We start from the raw sequence: 23,268 nt of genomic DNA on the forward strand, positions 1-23,268 counted from the left end.
CCAGATGATAAGGTCTGTTCAGAAGATGTGGCACATGGTTACCAAGGACAGATAGCCCACTCAGTCCCCTTGATCTTGGCTTCGCTGAACCACACTTGCCTTCAGAGTCACAGCAAAGTCCCACCCCCATCTTCTTCAGCAGGACATCTGTTACTGTGCTTGCCTTTGGTCCCAGTCCTGTTTTGATGATTCTCTTTCCCTGGTTTCGTCCTCCTGGGGCCCTGTAGTATCTTCTGGGTGGGGATGAGGACATTTCCTTAGTCAGATCTGAACCAGCTTCTCTAGTTGTGTGGGGCAGGAGAGGAAAGTAAAATTATGTGCTCAATTACACCTATTCTCAACTGCTTTGAGCCCTTCACAGCTTCCTTCCTAGTGGTCCACTTCAGCAAAACCACCTGGGCTAAATCATCTATGGGTGCCACACAGGACTGAGTAAATGAATAAAAAGAGGTGTAAGGCTACCACAACTTTCATGAAATTCAAGGTTGTACTTTGCCTTTTACTGTTTGCATCAGTTTTTCAATTATAATTAATTTCCTAAAAATAGAGTAGATTGTCAACAAGAAGCCCTACAAGGCCAATGGTCTGAATGATAAAGTTCGTCTGTAAATGTTTCACCTTGAGGCAGCAAGACGCATTTACTTTATATTTTACATTTCTTCAATGACATTGCATATTTTTTCGTGTTATATTGTATTTCTTCTTTGGTGAGTTGTCTGTTGATGTTCTTTACCTATTTTTGTTTTGGAGTGGTAGTCTTCGTAAAAACTGTAAGTTAAGATAATAATGACATCATATCCAATGTTCTGTCCATCCTGAAAAAATGGCCCCTAAAATGTCAATAATTTGGTTCTGCTCTCTCTCCCTTTCCCTCCTTCTTTCCTTGTGGTATAGTAGAAAGGGCACTAAATTTGGAGGCCTAAAACGCAGGTTCATTGCTGAGTCCCTGGGATTTATCTACTTACATATAAAGTGAAGGGGCTGGATTAACTGGTCAGCAAGGCCTTAGATGTCTAAAATTCTTTAGTCTTTTTCTATTCCCTCCCCAATCATCACCAGCCTCATTCTACCTCTGATGGTAAGATGACTTAACTGTGAGTTAATTATAGGACTTTTTTTTAGTAGCCATAAATCACTGGTGATGTAAAAATCAAAGGAAGAAGTACAGAGAAAAGAAATGGTCCTTCATGCCCTCAGAAGTTTCAGTTTCTTTGTAAATGATAAAATTAGTTAAGATTCTACCATCTCAGGGTCAGACTTTGGCTCTGTTGAGGATGTTAATGGCATTATTGCAAACAAATAGCTTCAAAGCAAATAACCAAATATTAACTAAAGCAGACACAGTCCAAAATTTTGGTTTATTTGGTAGTGCAAATGGAAAAGCTAGTCACATCAGCTCTGATCCTCCCACTTCTTGTACCAATCCTCTTCAATATTCTGATTTCCACACACTTGCCCTCAGCCAACTTACTTCTAAAAAGACAAAATTTAAATAATCAATTTGTGCATTGCTAAAGCAAAGCTGGTTTAGAATGTTTTAGTTTTATCATCAAAAGGGCCACTACTTTGCATTTTCTAGTATCCCCCATCCTAATATCTGCTATTTTCTTAGAAATTCAAATTTTTCTTTCAAAGATCTGGCTGCCCCAAAAATATAAGTACAATTTTTTTTTTTTTTTTTACAAATGGTGAGGGGAGAAATCCACTCAAAATTCTACCATTCTAGTACAACTATTGCTTGTTTGTTTCTCCATATTCCCTTCATCTTTGTTCACGTTCATGCACATTTTTAGAGTCACAGTCGGGTGATACACCCTGACTATGTATCACCATCAAACATTTTCCATGTTGCTACATAGAAGTCATTATCATTATCAGTTGCAACATAATTCATAAAGTAGATCAACATCATTTATTTAACCACTTCTATAGTTGGGGGCATTTGACTCCAAAGTTTTACTCTTTTACAGTAATGGTATCGTGAAGATCTTCATGCATAAAGCTTTTTCTTAGGAGTCATTAGGCAAGGTCCTAGGGAATGAGATTCTGAGTTAAGTGGTGTGACTATATTTGGCTTTTTTTTTTAATTTATTTATTTTATTTATCTTTGGCTTCGTTGGGTCTTCATTGCTGTGCGCGGGCTTTCTCTAGTTGTGGAGAGCGGGGGCTACTCTTCATTGTCGTGCACGGTCTTCTCATTGCGGTGGCTTCTCTTGCTGTGGAGCACAGGCTCTAGGGCGCATGGGCTTCAGTATTATCTTTTAATTCATACACAAAAACGGAGATGTAGAAAGCCCTCGGCCTTCCAACAACAACAACAAACCCCACTGCTGTGGTATGATAGATATAGGAAAAAGTCTGAAAGAACACAAAATCAAATGCAGTCGTCCCTCAGTACCTGCAGGGGATTGGTTCCAGGACCCCTCTTGGATACCAAATTCCAGGGATGCTTAAGTCCCTTATATAAAATGGTGTACATCCTCCTATATACTTTAAATATCTAGATTACTTATAATATCTAATACAATGTAAATGCTATGTAAATAGTTGTAAATACTATGTAAATACTATGTAAATAGTTGCCAGGCATGTGGCAAATTCAAGTTTTGCATTTTGGAACTTCCTGGAATTTTTTTTCCCGGAATATTTTCGATCCACAGTTGGTTGAATTCGCAGATACAGAACCATAGACATGGAAGGCCAACAATACTATACTAGAAAGTAAAACAAGATCCACTATATATATAGGCTTTTGCAACTTGCTTTTTATGTAGCTTCTAAATATATACTTTTCATTAGGAAATATTTACAGCATACATAAAATTATAGGAACTCACCAACCAGCTTTATCTTTTTTTAATATTTATTTATTTATTTTTATTTGGTTGTGCTGGGTCTTAGTTGCAGCAGGCAGGCTCCTTAGTTTTGGCACGTGAACTCTTAGTTGCGGCATGCGAACTCTGAGTTGCGGCATGCATGTGGGATCTAGTTCCCTGACCAGGGATAGAACCCGGGGCCCCTCCATTGGGAGCGCAGAGTCTTAACCACTGCGTGACCAGGGAAGTCCCCAACCAACTTTATCTAACGTTTTGCAATATTTGCTTTAGATTTAAAAATATAGGGCTTCCCTGGTGTCGCAGTGGTTGAGAGTCCATCTGCCGATGCAGGGGATGCGGGTTCGTGCCCCAGTCCGGGAAGATCCCACATGCCGTGGAGCGGCTGGGCCCATGAGCCATGGCCGCTGAGCCTGCGCATCCGGAGCCTGTGCTCCGCAACGGGAGAGGCCACAACACTGAGGGGCCTGCGTACCAAAATAAATAAATAAAAATTCAAAAAAATTAAAAATAATAAAAATATAGAGAGTTGAAGCCCCTCGTGTGCCCCCATTATCTGTTTCCCTCCCTCGCTTCATAGAGATAAATCACATCCTGAATTGGCTATATATCATTTCAATGCGTGTTTTTATATTTTTATTACATAAGTATGTTTCAATAAAATATATTTACCTTATTCAATTCTAAAATGCATGCCTTTTCATATTATATCTCTAAAACTGGGATGCACCTTACAATCCACAATAAAGCACTACATTACAATTTAATCTGCAGGTTTTCCCCTTCGTCAGTGTACATAAAATGGGGGTGCATCTCAGCAACAGTGTTTTAGATTCTATGAAATGCGGTAGTATTTTTTCCTTAGTTTTTTTTTAATGAAATGTAAATGGTATCATGTTAAACATTCTACAACTTCATATTTTCAACCAATACTATGAGATTTACCAATACTGTTACATGTATGTGCCATCTTTAAATGTTCTTAACTCACCACTACACACCACAAGATTAGGAGTCCTCTAGGTAAGGAGCAAGTCCTATGCTAGCTAGTGAAAATGGCAACCATTATTGCTCAAATGTGTGTGCTTGGCTAAAACAAAGAAAAGGAGTTAACGAGATGGAAATAAGAAAAAAGGGAAGGAAAGAAGATAAACAGAAGACGCTTCCTTGATACGTAAGTAGCTGGGGACAGCAGACAACTGCATAACTAAACACGATGATTCAGGAATAAAAATGATGACAGGAGGAAGGAACCGCGGGGAAGGACATGCGTGAGACCTGTGCGGCCAGGCCGGGGCTCATGGCCGCCTCCAGGACGCTCGGCACCTTCCGCCTCCCACCATTACCCACAATTCGAGAAATCATTAAGTTGTTTAGACTGCAAGCTGTGAAGCAGCTATCCCAGAATTTTCTCTTGGACTTGAGGCTGACAGATAAAATTGTAAGGAAAGCTGGCAGTCTGACAAATGCTTATGTTTATGAAGTGGGCCCTGGGCCTGGGGGAATCACAAGATCCATTCTCAATGCCGGTGTTGCTGAACTTCTGGTGGTTGAAAAGGATAGTCGATTTATTCCTGGATTACAGATGCTTTCTGATGCAGCACCTGGAAAACTGAGAATTGTCCATGGAGATGTCTTGACATTTAAGATAGAAAGGGCTTTTCCAGAAAATCTCAAAAGACAGTGGGAGGATGATCTTCCAAATGTACATATTATTGACAATCTGCCTTTTAGTGTATCAACTCCACTGATTATCACATGGCTTGAAAATGTTTCTCATAGAAATGGACCTTTTGCTTATGGCAGAACCCAGATGACTTTTCAAAAGGAAGTGGCAGAGAGACTTACAGCCAGTACCGGAAGCAAGCAGCGAAGTCGCCTCTCCATCATGGCCCAGTACCTCTGCGACGTTCAGCACATCTTGACAGTTCCAGGTCAGGCTTTCATCCCCAAACCAGAGATGGACTCGGGGGTGGTGCATTTCACCCCCCTGACCCGGCTCAGGATAGAGCAGCCATTCAGGCTGGTGGAGAGAGTCGTTCAGAATGCCTTTCAGTTCCGAAGGAAATGCCGCCACCGAGGGCCTGGAATGTCATTCCCTGAATGTCGGCGATTAGAAAGCACTGGGAAACTGTTCCACTTGGCAGATGTGGACCCTACCCTTCGACCCACCCAGCTCTCTGTGTTACATTTTAAGAGCCTCGCATACCGAAAAATGTGTGATGAAGACCCACACCACTTTGCTTACAATTTCAGAGAAGAACTCAAGCAAAAATCAGAAAAAAGGGGATGACAAGGACAGTTACAGACTGTAGCTGCTACTTCAGGGGCTGGCAGCCAACTGGATGTTGATTTTCACAGTGTTGAACTTCTCATATGTGTGCTCCCCAGGTGTGACTTATTTCCCCTTTTACAGCTTGGTAAAGAGAATAAATATCATCAAATAAATTTAAAAGTGAAATCAGCAACTTAACCCATATCTGAATTAGACCTGTATTATGCCTTTCCATGGCTCTCTGTTTCATAAAAACACTCCCCGTTGACAACCGACGTTAAGCTCTGGACGCTGAATTCTCGCTCGAGAACGGAGCTGAGATCAAGGTTGGCATTTTCCGATTGACTGTCCAGGGACTGGTGACGCATCTGCGCCTTCAGCAGAGTTCCCCCGTCCCTCTTGGTGCTGTTGGCTTTGCGTTTGATGGCGCAGAAGTGCCCCCGGACCAGCTTGGGCTGCCCGTCCTTGCCGGGCGGCTGCTGAGCTGGCCGAGCATCCGGGTCCTCCGAGATCCTCAGTCTCTGGAACTGGATCTCCATGTCTGTGGTAGGGCTGTCCTGCTTCCCAGTCTGGTGGTAGTCCTCCTCGTCGTTGCTCAGAATGTCGCTCTCCTTGGTGAGACTGTCGGAGAAGTCGGCCAGGCCCTCGTGGGGGTGTTTCTGGGCGTCCTGTCTGCTCCCGGCCGGGGGGCAGCTGCTGCTCTGGGTACCACTGCTCAGGCTGCCCTCATCCGAGTCCAGCGAGCTGCCTTTGCCCGGCTCCCCGGGCCACTCGCTGCTGGAGGAATTCTTAAGGACTTTTAAGGACCTGGATGAAGCTGCAGTGAGAAAAGCACATCTTCCCTTATGATAGAGGAACCGATTCCACAATGTGTTCATTTTTGCCTTGTAGGTTATCAGATTTAACATCTTAATTAAAATTTTATCACCTCACTTCAATCCTGGGACTATCCTGGGACTTGGGCAAAAAAAAGTGTAGATACTGCAAATATGGACATTTTTTATTTATGCTTATTTGAAATTTTAAGTTGGAATTTGGCATTTTTAGAGGACCAATTACCAGAGCTTAATTACTGAGAACAATAAGCTATAAACTATCATAAGGGCTAGGATTCCTATTACTAATGAATAAATTTAAAAGTCAGTTTTACAGCTAATTAATGAATAAATTAGCTCTTGCTAATGAATAAATTTAAAAGTCAGTTGCTAATAAAATCTAGGTTCCTTTCTTTCACTAAAGTACTTTGTAGTTTGAGAACTAAGATTACACCATATTTCTCTGCCCACCTTCTCACCTGTTTATTTCCCTTGCTGCTCAATTAAAAGTACAAAAATGCTTTTTCTCTCTCAAAAAAGAAAAAAAACAAAACGATGACAGGAGGAACTGTTCCCTGGAAATCTGTGCTGTTGCTACTCCAGAACCCAGCTGGAGATGCAGTCTGCTCATGTCAACCAAGCAGGCACTAAGACCCCAAGCCCCACCCGCCTTTACCCAGCCAACTCTGCTCACTGACTCCAAGGGGGCCCAAAACCAGCATCAGGACAGGGCAGGCCCCAGGGACGGAGAGATGACAAACAAGCGGCATTTACGCAACAGGGACTGCAGTCTCAGTCTGCTTCCTCTGCTTCTGCTCCTCCCTGCCCCTCCATCCCACCTCCTCTCTCCACTCCCCTCCCCTGCTCATTTATGTTTACTCGAGGAAGTCTACTCGAAGACCTGTGTCCACTGTCTGTCTGTCTGCTCTCCTACACACAGACACACACGCACAATTATTCAGTGAAAAGCCATAATGATCACTCAGTACTAGATTTTGCTGATGAGACATAAGAAAATTTCCATTACTGGTTCCTGAAGCCAAACTCCAGTTTTAGCTTATTCGGAGTTTTAAAAGGTAAGAAAATAATAGGACTAGAGTTCCTAATAGCTTTTTCTTTTCTCTTTCCATATGATACAAAAATACCTTGGTGGAGACAGATTTTATTTCTAAAAAGAGCCTCAGTGGCCAAACACACATACAGAGTCCTTACCTTCCAGAATCAGAGGCGTACTGTGATAAGTAGCAATATAATACGTCCCTGTAAGAATTAACACTTAGATTGTATTTTGCCCCTTTATCTCCATTTAACCACAAGCTTATGACACTAGTTTATCTAATAGCAGAAACACCCATATTTATGCATATTTCTTAAAAAATAAAAGTATTACTGAATTCATTAATAAATGTACCTTTAAAGAAAAACAGAATTCCTCAATTAATTTATTAATAAACTATATCTTTTTACCTGTAAGAAAGATAGTATTTTAAACTCTAGTGCATTTTATTTAGTATAAGGTAATAGAACTAAACAGTCCCCAACCATTTTACTGATTTTCTTTCTCCAAAACATTCTGCAGGTGTTCTGGTGTTTTGGAGCATTCTGCAACTTAAGTTCCTGTTACTTGCTGACATATTTGATGTGTATTTGAACATAAATTATTGGAACATTCTTTCAACTGTCAAGTTTGATTGACTCACTTTCTGTCAAGTTATCCTAATTAACCCACAGCCTTCAAGCTTTGGGATTATTGCTGTCAATTCTGTACAGCCATTTGTTTAATGCACAGTCTGCTCTAATACCTTCCATGGTGAACCTGCAAATATAAACCCTTTTTGATTTTTACTCATTAACTAGACATTGGAAAGTGCCATGCCGTATAATCTGTATTAATGTGTGAATACAAGTTTTGCCTACTTCATACGAAGCATTCAGAAAGAACTTATTAAACAAATAAATCCTCTCAGTGAAGGACTTTCAGTTGTTCAAAAACTTCACTGAATGCCCACTATGGGTCAAGCACTGTGCTGGACAGTAGAGATATAATTGTAAACAAGGCAGACATAGACAGCCCCCGCTCTCATGGGCCTTCTACATTTAGTAAGGAAGACAGACATTAACACATAATTACAACCAAACAGAGAGAAAGCTAATGCCACAATTTGTGCCTTGCACAGCATCCGCCAAAGTTAAGCTCAGTACATACTGTTATCACTACCTCAATTTCAAAAATACAAATAGTCTACCCAGTAAAGAACTATGTTAAAGTTATAAATCAGGAGTGATACAAAGGGAGGAAAAGAGATGATAGTCATGCTTCAAATTTAAATTCTGGTATAGTGGTGATGCATGCACAACACTGTGAATGTACTTAATGCCACTGAAGTGTACACTTAAAAATGGTTAAAATGATAGATTCTGTTATATATATTTTACTACAATTAAAAAAACAGCATTTAAAAATTGTATTAGGTTGTTAAATGTTGAATCAACTTCACCAAAGACTTATAGCACGTGAGTACTTCCGCATCTCAGAATGGTGCATAAAAGGTGGAGAGAAGAGAAAGCCATACAGCACACAGCTGAAAGCAGACAGAAAATGTGAAACTACTTTGCTTCAATTCTTTTCTAACCTTACTGAATTGTTCAGTTCACCTGCTCTGCTCACACAGGAGAGCACAGCTGAGAAGGAAAAAAAAAAAAAAGCCACAACCTTAGAAACGGGTTTCACTACAAATTCACAATTTCCAATATTTCCAATCTCGGTTCAGTTCTCAGAACTCTTCTCAATCCTTTTCCTTAGCAGTAATCAGCTCCCAAACCTTTGCCACTCTCTCAAATCTGCTGTTAAGTCCCATGTTATGCTTAACACATACCCTCCTTCTCAGAGGAAGCAAAGGCCCCCTCAGTTTCCTGATCCTCACCAACCCTACCCCTCCATTTGTTTCCGTTCTTACTTTCCCCTCTCCAGGTCCTGAATAGGTGGCATCTCTGGCAAATGCACTGCCCCCCACCCCTCACCAGCAGCAGCAGCTGTGCTCTGAATTCCCGCATCTGTGACCTGCTCATGAATCTTATTCCATCAACTAGCCACTTTGTAACTTGACCTTCTCCCTCTGTACAGGCTCCTTCTCCTCAAGCTACTCCCATGTTTAAAAAAAATTGTTATTCCCCCCACCCCTGACCCTAATCCTCTTCTAGCTACCACCCTATTTCTCCCCTTTCTCACTTCTAAGCTTGCACCACCATCCCTACCTCACAGTCACTGCTCCACTCCCTGCACACCCAGGCCAATGAGTGTATGCTAGCTGAAGACATCAGTGATTTCCCAATGACTCATTTCAATGGACCCTCTTCAGTTTTTTTAAAAATAGAAAATCTCAGCCATATTTGACTCTCTTGATTGGCAGTACCACCAATCACCTAAAATCACCCAAGTGAAAAACCTGCCTTTCCAGAGTCCTTGCATACTATTTCACCTCCTCATTCAGTCACACACACACACACACACAAAAAAAAAAATACATAGTATTATCCTCTTGTTAAATTTAAAAATACAGGTAAGCTTATAGAATAAAATGAAAATTAAAATAAGGTGCATGAGAGACAAAAACATGTCCACACAAAGACTTGCACGCAAATGCTCATAGCAGCACTATTCATAGCAGGCAAAAACTGGAAACAACCCAAATGTCCATCAACATGTGAATGGATAAAAAATTGTAGTACAGGCATGCAACGGAATACTACTCAGCAATAAAAAGGACTGAACTGCTAGTACAGTTGTCCCTCAGTATCTAAGAGGAGTTGGTTCCAGCAACCCAGCAGATACCAAAGTCTGCAGATGCTCAAGTCCCTTATATAAAGTGACGAAGTATTTGCATATAACCTATTCACATCCTCTTGTATACATACTTTAAAACATCTCTAGGTTGTAACCCAGCAGGACCCTCTGGGGCCTTCCCGGGACAGACCCCTCCCCCATATCCTCTGCTTTAGCTCCTCTCTGAAGTGCAGATAATAGTGTCTGACGCACATTTCCTGAGTTATTTTACAGATGCTAAAGCCACCACCAAATGGAAGAAATTAACTACTTGACCATGAGCATGTAGCCCCCAGACCTAATGGCACCTGAGGATTGATAATGTTAACCCCTGTGACCCTGCCCTGTTACCTCACCATCAACCAATCAGAGAGTTGTGCATGAGCTGACCACACACCCTGGGACTCCCCTCCCACACCTGGCTTTTAAAAATGTTTCGCTGAAACCCATGGGGAGTTCGGGTGTTTTGACACAAGCTGTCCTAGACTCCTTGCTTGAGTCTCTGCAATAAACGCTGTGCTCTCCTTCACCACAACCCGGTGTCAGTAGATTGGCTTTACCACCTGCCTCCGGCAGACCCAATTTGGTTCAGTAACAGGTTACTTATAATACCTAATGTAAATACTATGTAAACAGTTGCCAGCATGTGGCAAATTACAATTCCGCTTTTTGGAGCTTTCTGGAATTTTTTTTCTTTATATTTTCTATCTGTGGTTGGTTGAACCCAGGATAGCAAAACCATGGATATGGAGGGCCAACTGCATATGCAACGACACGGTAGAGTCTCAAAAGCATCACGCTGAGTGAAAGCTAGACACAAAAGAAAACATACTGTGGGATTCCATTTATAGAAAATTTTAGAAAAAGCAAAACTATAGTGACAGAAAGCAGATCGATAGTTGTCAGGGGCAGAGGTTCCAGGGATAGACTGGCTGCAAAGGGGCATGCAGCAACATCCTGGGGTGATGGAAGGCCCTGTATCATGACTGCAGTGGTGATTACATTACCTTATACATTTGTCAAAACTCATCAAATTATAGACTTAAAATGGTGAATTTTATCATATGTAAACTATCCCTCAATAAAGCTGACTTCCAAAAGTTAAAGTGAGTCTTCTAAAATGCATCCTAGGGACTTCCCTGGTGGCGCAGTGCTCAAGAATGTGCCTGCCAATGCAGGGGACACAGGTTCGAGCTCTGGTCCGGGAAGATCCCACATGCCGTGGAATAACTAAGCTCATGTGCCACAACTACTGAGCCTGTGTTCTTGAGCCCACCAGCCACAACTACTGAGCCCGCATGCCACAACTACTGAAGCCTGCACACCTAGAGCCCGTGTTCCGCAACAAGGGAAGCCACCGCAATGAGAAGCCCACGTACCGCAACGAAGAGTAGCCCCTGCTCGACACAACCAGAGAAAACCCGTGAGCAGCAACGAAGACCCAAAGAAGCCAAAAATAAATAAATTTTAAAAATAAAAAATATTTAAAAATAAAAAATAAAATACATTCTACTAAAGATTTCTGTGTCTGCATTTGTTTTCCATAGTCCTAATTCATATTTTAGTTCTATGGTAATTCAGTCCTATATAGAGTATTGTGTTTCTCATAATAATACAAATCCTTCTCTAACTGACTGGAAACAATACATAGAATTCTGTTTTATTTCCAGAAACCTTATCAAGGCAACAATTTACAGTGTAAGTGTGTGAATTTTATTATTATCAAAATGGGAGTATCCTGATTATGATAAATAAGTAGTATGTCTCTGATTCCACCTGCATAGCAATTTCATTGACTCTCAAAAAGGTTCTTTGGGAACCTCTTGAATGAAGACCTCAAACTCCAAAAGGTGAACACTGGTCTGTCTTTGAGACATTGTACCCATGTGGAAAACATGAGACAAGGACTTCCTCCTTATTTTATTCCCTTGGGATTGAAATGTGTACTTTTCTTTATTCCCATCCCACCGCTAGCACTTAATAAATACAGTAGTTTATGTTGACTCCTTCAAAATATTTAAGGCATAAATAAATGGAACTGCTGTCAGCAAAAGACTCACTTCCTAAACAATCTATATTCAAACCAATTTTATAATGTTATCAATTTGCCTAATCCTAACAATTTGACTTCTCTGGTGGTCCAGTGGCTAAGACTTTGCCTTCCAATGCAAGGGGTGCAGGTTCAATCCCTGGTTGGGAGCTAAGATCCCACATGCCTCGTGGCCAAAAAACCAAAACATAAAACAGAAGCAATATTGCAACAAATTCAATAAAGACTTTAAAAATGGTCCACATCAAAAAAAAACCTTAAAAAAAAAAATTCTTGTCTAGTCCTAGTAACCAGAAATACATACACAAGTTGCAAGCCTTAACCTGTTAAGGCAGTTCTGTCAATCCTTAGCTGGGGTAAACCTATGAATGCTTACCACAGGATAGTGTATTAAAAACCCCAAGATAGTGTATTAATGTATGTTCCCTGTGGTTCCACATACAGTTTCCAGAGTTACAGAATGATCATGCTATAATGCAGGGGAGAAAAGGGTGAAGGCAACTAGTTTCCATTCACTTATAATTAGTCTTACAAAGGCTGACTAATTATGACAGTTCCACTAACTCACTGACTTGCTTTCCAGAAATTAAGGATATTTCCAGCTAAACAGAGTAATTATCCAAAGATTAGTGGCTGGTGATTAATTTATCCTCTTAAGTGACCATAAATAATAGGGATTACATTGCCTTGACATTTTTCCATAACCCATTCTCAGTTGCCACCAGACACCCAAAGTCATCATGATGAATTAGAGGAAGAGACAGTTTAATTGGATTAAGCATTACTTTTATCTGATTTTTTTCCAAAAAATAATAATAGTCTGCCTTTTGCTTTAAGTGTCTCAATATTTGTTTCCTAATCAAAGCTACAAAAAAAAACTACCATGTATACCAACTAATTATAATAGCATACACATAATGAACACTAAGTTATACAAAACAGTGTATTTTCAAGTCAACACCAAAAAACATACATTGCTCTTTTGTGATTCCTGACCTTTGGTATTAGCAAATCTCTCTGGTGTGTTGGCATGGGATTTAAAAGACTATATGGCTTCTGTTTCTCAAACTCTGAGGAAAAAATACTTGAGTTGGCCTTCCCTCTGCCTCCCCTCCCCATGATCACTGGATATCAAATTGACTTGTCATCAGGCCAGTACTTGCGTTCAACCCCACAAGCACAACAGTAGACAAGCATGGTTGAAACACTGCCTTAAACCCTGACATGTACTTTAATACAGACCTTGCAAATGAAGCCAAAAGGTACTAAAAGATGAAACAGTTACTGGAAGGAAGGGTAGGGGGTAGGGGTGTCTTGGCTTACAAAATAAGGCAGATACCCTCTTCTTGCACAATCATCAATTCCCTTTCACCCACCCCCTGCTTTTACTGGTTCTTCCTCCAGGGTCACTGCACTTCCAGCACCTTCAGCTGGGCTTCAATCACAAGAGAGCAATTCAGAACCTGAATTCTGAGAGATTACAGCACAGCACATGAGTCAACACACACGCCCACATACAGGGACTGTGCCAACCTACTCAGTAACAAGAGTGTCTGACATATCTGTTGTGCATCCAAAGCACTTTGACATTCTTCTATCTTACTTGAGTCTCACTGCTACAGCTGAGGGAACTGAGTAGCTGACTCAGTTCCTAAACTCTGTGATGGCTGATCTACAAGATAACATCTTCCTGTTGAACAAGTTTTCCACCACTATCAATACTTTACATTTAAATTAGAAATATATAAATTAATTGAAACGATTCTAAGCCACTCCCACAGGCTCTTGGTCTAGAACATCTTGAAAATAAGACTTACAGACTGGTTTAATTAATTATACGGTGAATGCAAGAAACCGTAAATGCAGATAGTCTCAGAGGTCACGTAAAACTAAAGGGGGAAAAAAAAAACCAAGTCTTAGGACTAAGTTTTGGAAATACTTAAGACAATGACAGTAAAAAATACAATCTGACCTTTGGAAAGTTGCAAATCTGAATTAGAGAAATCTAAATGCTGGAAAGTTTTTTTTTAAGGATGAAGTGTTGTTACTTTTAAATAAGATGATTTCAATGGAAACCAACTAAGCTACCTAGGAGCAGCCCCTGGGGCTTCTTGAGACAGAATTTCTCAGTTTCTATGATAACATCACATTCCTCATAAAGAGACGGGCTCTTTCCAAAGCTCTACCTCCGGCCTCAGCTCCACTCTGAGGCTCCAGGTTTACGTGTCCAGTTATCTGCTTGACATCATCCCCTGATGTCCTGCTGGCATTTCACACTCATATGTCTAACATCTGAGTCAGCCTTTCCCTGTCAACTCCTCCTCCACATGCCCCTGGTCCTGTCAGTGGCACCATCCAGGACTGTCTACATCATTTGCAGGGCCGAGTACAAAACGAAAATGTGGGGCTCCTAGTTCAAAAATTATTTAGATGCTGTCCCCAGGCATAAGCATCATCTGTTTCCATGTCACTGTCCACACGCATCACTTGCCAGACTTCCCTCAGTCTGTCCTTTGAAATGTCTCACATCTACCCCTTCCTTCCCACTTCCACTGCTGGGCCTCCAATCTACCCCGGCTCTCAGCCAAGACCTCCGTAATTGATGTTCCTCCTCTTTCTTTAACTCTGCAACCCAGTCACAATTTTTTAAGGCACACTTCAAACATCCTTGATATCTTCCCATTGCCTATTAAATCACATGCAAACTTCCTAACTCGGCACTCAAACCTTCCATTCCCCATTCTTTCCCAGCCTTATCTTCTGGGACTTTCCTCTACAATTCCTGGGCTCTTGCCAAACCAAATTCCTTGTCATTCATTTAATGAGCCCAGTGCATAGTTGAGTATTAAAGAACCCGGGTCCTGGGCTTCCCTGGTGGCGCAGTGGTTGGGAGTCCGCCTGCCGATACAGGGGACATGGGTGCGTGCCCCGGTCCGGGAAGATCCCACATGCCACGGAGCGGCTGGGCCCGTAAGCCATGGCCGCTGAGCCTGCGCTCCGCAACGGGAAAGGCCACAACAGTGAGAGGCCCGCGTACCGCAAAAAAAGAAAAGAAAAAAAAGATGTCTACAGATATGTTATTTACATTGCATAACACAGCCTGCGATTCAAACACCCTGCAAAAGGAGGTCTGGCTGAGTAATCTAGGGTAGATCAGTATGATAGCCGAATATCGCATTTACTGAAAACATGAAGCAGGTACGCTACCTAATAAAGAAAAATGTACCTTAAAAATATTGTTCACTGAGAAACAGAAAACAAAATATTCACATATAAATCTACAATTCCTTATTTCCAACTTTGGAATCCCAAACCCAAAGTTTTTTTTATAAGATGGCATCAATAATCACTTGGAAGTAAAACATGATCTGAACTGACATGAAGGTACTTATGGTCTCTATTTGTCCCAATTACTCTGAATAGTCATACATTTTTTTGCAGAAATATCAGTGTATTAGATTATAGGGTGCTGCCTCAGACTCCCCTGGGTGGGGAGGGACGGGGGGTAAAAGACACAGCTGTATGAACCAGGTTACTTTTTTTTTTTTTTTTTTTTTTTTTGCGTTATGTGGGCCTCTCACTGTCGTGGCCTCTCTCGTTGCGGAGCACAGGCTCCGGACATGCTGGCTCAGCGGCCATGGCTTATGGGCCTAGCCGCTCTGCGGCATGTGGGATCCCCCCGGACCAGGGCACGAACCCGTGTCCCCTGCATCGGCAGGTGGACTCTCAACCACTGTGCCACCAGGGAAGCCCAGGTTACTTTTTTAAAATCAAAAAAATTCGACCCCAAAACACATATGGCCCCAAGAGTTTCAGATAAGGAACTGTGGCTCTGTGCTAATGACATCAATTGTAAATTTAAAGAGTTAAACTTTGGTATTCCTCAGCTTTGTTGAAAAAAAGTGTCTGAGGGACTTCCCTGGTGGTGCAGTAGTTAAGAATCTGCCTGCCAATGCAGGGGACATGGGTTCAAGCCCTGGTCCGGGAAGATCCCACACACCGTGGAGCAACTAAGCCCGTGTGCCACAACTACTGAGCCTGCGCTCTAGAGCCCACAAGCCACAACTCCTGAGCCCTCGTGCCACAACTGCTGAAGCCCGCGCACCTAGAGCCCATGCTCTGCAACAAGAGAAGCCACTGCAAGGAGAAACCTACACACTGCAACGAAGAGTAGTCCCTGCTTGCCACAACTAGAGAAAGCCCAAGTGCAGCAACAAAGACCCAATGCAGACAAAAATAAATAAATAAAATAAATAAATTTATTTTTTTTTAAAAGTGTCTGAAAGGCATGCATTCTTTTAGGAAGGCTCTTTGTAATGCTACAACTGCAGGAGTGTGTGAAAAGACAAACCAAATCCCTCTCCAAATAACTACAAATTCCAAACCAATAAAACTGAACTAATTACAATTTCTTTTTGCTTAGATTCAAGATTTCACATTTCTGGAAAAGGGTCAGTCTTCTGTCCTACTGAGCATCATTTTACAGACACAAGTTTATTGAAAGAAATGATAAACTCTCATATTTTTATAAAGAACACTGAGCTAAAATTTAGGTCATTTAAAAGCATTATTTTAAATCTTTTAGTTTAAATAGTCATTTAATATGTAACCATTTTTATCCAGGCAAAGATTTTTTTTTTCTGGTGGCAACACAATGCGGCTTTGAGATTTTTTTTTTTCTGGTGGCCAGCAGCAAAATGTGGGGAATGCTCTATTTGCCTTTGCCCTCGTACAAGTAGCCTGTGTACCAGAAACACAAAAGAACCACCAAACAAGAGGATTCTTGATTAGTAATTATTTATCACTCTGGATTTAAAATTATGCATACAAACACAAATATTCATCTATTATCTCTTCTGCCCCTTCTCTAGTCCCTCTACCCGCCCCCCAAAAGAGAAATATCAATAATAATTTTCTGTGCTGTGTCTGGCTGGGGATCAGGTATGATTAGCATCGCATGATCTAGCTCTTAGTGACTGTCCATCTGATATAAAATATCTCCATTTTGATCCAAAACAAAATGTGGCCAAATAATGTAACGTGATTTAAAATCAGTTCCCTGGGACTTCCCTGGTGATCCAGTGGTTAAGACTCCACACTTCAAATGTAGGAGCCACGGGTTCGATCCCTGGTCGGGGAACTAGGATCCCATAAGCTGTGCGACACAGCCAAAAAAAAAAAGAAAAAAGCCTCTCCTCCTAATCTGTTTATATACAATTAACGAAAGATTGTCATTATAAAACTAAAATCAGTTCCCTTTACCAGTTCCAGCCTATTCCATAATTAACATTTTTCTCTGAGAAGAGACAAAACCTAACAACTACAATGAAAACTCCATACATCTATCATCTATTCCCACAAAACCGCTTCATCTTAGGCCAAATTTACTATTACAGTCATTAAAGTTAATACATCTAATGCTAATGGTTAATTATTTTTACTATTATAAAAGCAACGCTTGTTCAACATAGAAAAACTAGAAGCTACAGATAAACCAACAGAGACTAAGAAGCCCAAAAACCTGGCACTGGGAGGTAACTTTGGAGTTGGGGGTACTGCTGCCAAAGTTCAAGTGTTACATTACTGCAGGAAAACAACTGGAACTTTCTGCCCCCATCTGTGCTAAAACATCAATTAACTTTGTGGAATGCCGTTGTTTAAACAACCATTGACAAATGTGAATCCTTTGAGATGCTGAAGTCAAAACTAATAAAAAGGATAATTAAGCAAGATGAAAAGGTTTTCACTATTAAAACCAGTCACCAGACCAACCCACCCCACTTGGCATTAGTACCTACACAGAAAAAGTCAATAAGTACCTCTGTTTAATGAGTAGTGGTTTTCTACTCTAATGAAACGTATCTCAGAATTGTTTCTTGGATCCAGTCTAAGTTGGTCACAAGACTAAATAAATTTTGACTTTCTGAACACATGCAGAACACTGTTGATGCAATTTACTCTTTAGCAAAAAGAAAAAAAAAAAAAAAAGGGTAAAGCTGAACCACAGACCAATGCACCTTTCCCTGAGTTTTATACGTTAATTTAACCACTGACCTTTCATTTAGATTTAACTATCTAATGATAGAAACGCATACCTTGAACGGAATTCAAAACTCCAGTCACTGATTCTCAAGTTGGGGGACTGGAGGAGGAAGGCAGCACAGTTCCCCTTCACTAAGAGGAGCATATCAGAGAGGCACACTTAGTTTTTGGGGTTTTTTTTTTTGCGGTACACGGGCCTCTCACTGTTGTGGCCTCTCCCGTTGCGGAGCACAGGCTCCAGACGCGCAGGCTCAGCAGCCATGGCTCACGGGCCCAGCCGCTCCGCAGCATGTGGGATCTTCCCAGACCGGGGCACGAACCCGTGTGCCCTGCATCAGCAGGCGGACTCTCAACCACTGCGCCACCAGGGAAGCTCCACACTTAGTTTTAAAAAGCGTATTCAGTATTATACTTTTGTCTTCAAAAAAACAAATAAAGAATCCTAGGGGATTCCCTGGCCATCCAGTGGTTAGGACTCGGCACTTCACCGCAGGGGCCTGGGTTCAATCCCTGGTGGGGCAACTAAGATTCCGCATACCACGTGGTGCGGCCAAAAAAAAAAATCTTAATTATTTCCATAATACCACTAAAAGTAAAGGGACAGAATCTTAGCTGGTGGAAAAATACAGAAACATGGCTTTATCTTCCAGGTATTAGGGAATCTCACTCAAAAGTTAAACTACCCTTGGAGGTGTGTATCAAAATTTTCAACAGCAGTGGGACTTTTATGTTTGGGAACAAAGGGGGTTAGAAACACTGCTTTGGTCCACATACCTTATTTCAAATCTTTATTTCATGTGTATCCCCATAATTAAAAATTAGTGAAATGCAAAAGCCAAGACATGGAAACAACCTAAATGTCCATTGACAGATGAATGGATAAGGGAGATGTAGTACTAGGTTGACCAAAAAGTTCCTTCAGTTTTTAAGTAAAAATAAAAGACACATTTTTCATTTTCACCAAGAACTTTAAAGAACAATGTATTCACCGTTTTGTTCCACTGCCTTCTGTCATTTTTCAGGCAACTTCATGATTCCATCTTCCAAAACTTTTTCTTTTTGAGCAAAGAACTGTTCCAGGTGCCTTTTACAGTCTTACAGGGAAATGAAATTTTTTCCATTAAGAGGATTTTGTAAAGACCAAAATAAATCGAAATCTGAAGGTGCAATGTCTGGTGAATACAGCGGATGAATCAGAACTTCCCAGCCAAGCTGTAACAGTTTTTGCCTGGTCATCAAAGAAACATGCGGCCTTGCGTTATCCTCATGTAAGATTACGCATTTTCTGTTGACTAATTCCGGATGCTTTTCGTCGAGTGCTGCCTTCAGTTGGTCTAACTGGGAGCAGTATTTCTTGGAATTAATCGTTTGGTTTTCTGGAAGGAACTCATAATAGAGGACTCCCTTCCAATCCCACCATATACACAACATCACCTTCTATGAATGAAGACCAGCCTTCGTTGCGGTTGGTGGTGGTTCATTTCGCTTGCCCCACAATCTCTTCCGTTCCACATTACTGTACAGTATCCACTTTTCATCGCCTGTCACAATTTATTTTAAAAAACAGAACGTTTTCATTGCGCTTAAGTAGAGAATTGCAGGCAGAAATACGGTGAAGAAAGTTTTCTTCACTTAACTTATGTGGAACCCAAATATCAAAGCGATTAACATAACCAAGCTGGTGCAAATGATTTTCAACACTTGATTTGGATATTTTGAGTATGTCGGCTATCTCCCACATGGTATAACTTTGATTGTTCTCAATGCCTCGATTTGATCACTATCAACTTCAACTGGACTACCGACCGTGGAGCGTCGTCCAGAGAGAAATCTCCAGCACTAAACTTCGCAAACCACTTTTGACACATTCGATCAGTCGCAGCACCTTCTCTATACATTGCACAAATCTTTTCTTTGCATTTGATTTGCATTTTACCTTTCTTGAAATAATAAAGCATAATATGCCAAAAATGTTGCCTTTTTTCTTCCATCTTCAATATTAAAATGGCTACACAAAAATTCACCAATTTTGATGTTTTTTTTAAGTGCACGCTGATATGACAGCTGTCACAATACAATCCAACAAAATTGTTTCTAATGAACTTAAAGACAACTAAGCACTTAGAGTCAGCTTACAGAAAAACCCAAACTTTTTGACCAACCCAATATATATATACAATGGAATACTACTCAGCCATTAAAAAGAATGAAATAATGCTATTTGCTGCAACATGGACACAACTAGAGATTATCATACTAAGTTAAGTAAGTCAGAAAGAGAAAGACAAATACCATATGATATCACTTGTACGTGGAATCTAAAAATATGACACAAATGAACCTATCTATGAAACAGAAACAGAATCACGGACATAGAGAAGACTGGTGGCTGCCAAGGGGGAGGGGGTTGGAGGAGGGATGGAGTGGGAGGTTGGGGTTAGCAGATGTAAGCTTTTATATATAGAATGGATAAACAACAAGGTCCTATACAGCAAAGAGAACTATATTCAATATCTTATGAGAAACCATAATGGAAAAGAATATAAAAAAAAGAATAATTCAGTTATATGTATAACTGAATCACTTTGCTGTACAGCAGTAATTAATACAACATTGTAAATCAACTACACTTCAATTAAAAAAACTTAGTGGGACTTCCCTGGTGGCACAGTGGTTAAGAATCCACCTGCCAATGCAGGGGACATGGGCTCGATCCCTGGTCCAGGAAGATCCCACATGCCACGGAGCAACTAAGCCTGTGCGTCACAACTACTGAGCCTGCGCTCTAGAACCCACGCACCACAACTACTGAGCCCACGTACCACAACTACTGAGCCCGCATGCCTACAGCCCGTGCTCCACAACGAGATACCACCGCAATGAGAAGCCCGCAAACTGCAAAAAAGAGTAGCCCCCGCTCACTGCAACTAGAGAAAGTCCGCGCGCAGCAACGAAGCCCCAACACAGCCAAAAAATTTTAAATTTTTTAAATTCAAAAAAAAGAAAATCATGACTACATTAATATAAGCATGTAATAAAGTTAGAAATTCTATCTGGCCACCTTCTTAAAAAAATGAAATAAAATAAAATTTTAAAACTTAGTGAAATGAAAAAAGACTTCAATTTGGGAATAAGGCAAGTCACCTCCTCAATTTCCTAGTTCTAGTTCCTACATGCAAGGCGGAATGCAGGCATTTTGCTGTTAATGAAGATAACTTAGCTAAGAAGGTATGATCACACACATCTGGTACACAGATAACTAGGAGCACTGCTTTCCTCCATTACTCCAGTCCTAGAGGGTGGTTCTGTGTAGTGCTTCTGCACAGGTCCCAGGAGAGCTGGAGTTGTTCCTTCTGAAACACTGCCAATAAAAACACCCACAGTTGTGCCTGCGTGGCACCAGGCTAGACGGGTGCTCAGAGCTGGGGTGAGCTGACTGTTGGAGCAGTGTTTGGGGTTTCGTTTGTTTTTGTTAAGGTTTGTTTTACTTCAATATGAGATCAGATCTCTAGCTGGGTTGTGATAACTCTAAATGGAATGGATTGGACGACTTCACAGGATTTCTGATAACTTGGGTAGGAGACACTAAAGGTTCTAGAGAACATTTAGGTAAATATGCAGAAAATAGTTTCAAGGGGATAAAAAGGCAGTATTCTACATTTCAAGACAACTTTAACAGAAGGATAAATCTTTGTCCAGATAAAAAGATGCTCTTAAATTCAACTTAACGGATGTAAATACTGATATCATGTGTCCCAACCTTAAACCGTGCAAGTTGCAACTTCACTATCTATAAATAGAGGTAATGACACACTACAATGCTACTCTAAAAAATAAAATTGAGTAATGTATATGAAAACCCTTTCTTTATGGTAAAGAACTATGCAAATTATCACTTAAACAAATATGGATTATCTTAAAAGTGCCTTTCACAGAATGCTAGATTAGGATGGGTTGAAATTAGGTTCTATGTCTTCCACTCTACTCTAAGCTTAATTCGTAACTCATTTGAATTCGTGCTACCCCCAAAACATTCCACATGCATCCTCCAAAAACGTAACAACAGTTGCATAAAAACATTGTTTATCCCATAGTTGTGATAAAAGAAATAAAATGGCCAACCATTTCATCAGAACTTTATAAGGACCAACAACCACACTGAAGAGAGGAGTGGCACACATAAAGTCACAGAGGCAAAGACAGCAGGACAGATTTGGAAAAGTGCAAGACCTTCGGCTAGGCTGGAGCATAAAAAGCAAGAAGGGAGAGGGAATTCCCTGGCGGTCCAGTGGTTAGGGCTCCATGCTCCCACTGCAGGGGGCCCGGGTTCGATCCCTGGTCAGGGAACTAAGATCCTGCATGCCACGCAAGATGGGAGAGAGGTGAGAAGCAAGGCTAGAGGGTCAGGCAAGGGCCAGTGCTCAAAGGCATTTGGTTTTCCCAGAACTAATGGGTATCACTGATGGCTTTTAAATAGAAAAATGATATGGTCCAATGTTTCAGAAAAACCACTCACTTGTATAACTGAGGACAGGTAGACCAGTTAATGGGTTATGACAATAATTGAGGCCAAAAGTAATGAAGGCATGAATTAAGGCACAGCACTAAAGGAAAAGACAGGGATTGACTTATGAGGCATTAAGGAGGGAAACACAAAAGGACTGTCTAATTTAACGAAATAGGAAAGGAAAGAGGAGAAATAAGAAATTAAGATGGATTCCAGGTTTCTGACATGAGCCATCAGAGGTGTTATATACTGAGAGAATTCAGAAGGAAGGTTACGCCTATCCACAGGTGGGCTGTTGTTTTTGGTGTCAGGTGAACACTAAGTGGGGTGGCTAAGAAATGAGTTCATTTTAGCTAAGTATGATGTACCTGTGCATCCAAATGGAATTTTCTAGAAATAGGTAATATGGGTCTTGAACACAAAGAAAAAATTTGGAAATAACACCCCAAGATAGTGGCTGGAGCCACAGGGCATATAAGACACGCAGGGAAGGCAAGAAAAGTGAAGCAAGCACATGGCCTGGGACCAAGCCTCAAGGAACTGCAACATGGATTCAACAAGGACCCATTGGGCTTCCCTGGTGGCGCAGTGGTTGAGAGTCCGCCTGCCGATGCAGGGGACACGGGTTCGTGCCCCGGTCCGGGAAGATCCCACATGCCGCGGAGCGGCTGGGCCCATGAGCCATGGCCGCTGAGCCTGCGCGTTCGGAGCCTGTGCTCCGCAACGGGAGAGGCCACAACAGTGAGAGGCGTGCGTACCGCCAAAAAAAAAAAACAAGGACCCATATAAAAATGATACAACAAATCACATCAAGAGCACAGAGTACAATTTATTCTAAAAGACACCTCAAAACCTCTCCTGAAATAATTCATACACTTTTATTTTTGGTTGAGTTGGTTCTTTAGACTGTTAATTCTATTGA

At 41.2% G+C, this 23,268-nt stretch overlaps 2 protein-coding genes across 2 annotated transcripts in view; one reads left to right on the top strand and one right to left on the bottom strand.

Annotated features, from left to right (window-relative positions):
• SLC16A10 (solute carrier family 16 member 10) overlaps nucleotides 1-23,268 on the bottom strand; it is a 142,669-nt gene that overhangs the window by 112,394 nt on the left and 7,007 nt on the right. The window lies entirely within an intron of this gene.
• On the top strand, nucleotides 4,097-5,127 carry LOC101280962 (mitochondrial dimethyladenosine transferase 1-like). The gene has a single exon (XM_033418646.2). It carries the CDS (start codon nucleotides 4,102-4,104, stop codon nucleotides 5,125-5,127), a length of 1,026 nt encoding a protein of 341 aa, XP_033274537.2. The 5' UTR covers nucleotides 4,097-4,101.

Source organism: Orcinus orca, chromosome 12 (genome assembly GCF_937001465.1).
Source record: "Orcinus orca chromosome 12, mOrcOrc1.1, whole genome shotgun sequence".
NCBI classification, from domain to species: Eukaryota; Metazoa; Chordata; class Mammalia; order Artiodactyla; family Delphinidae; genus Orcinus; species Orcinus orca.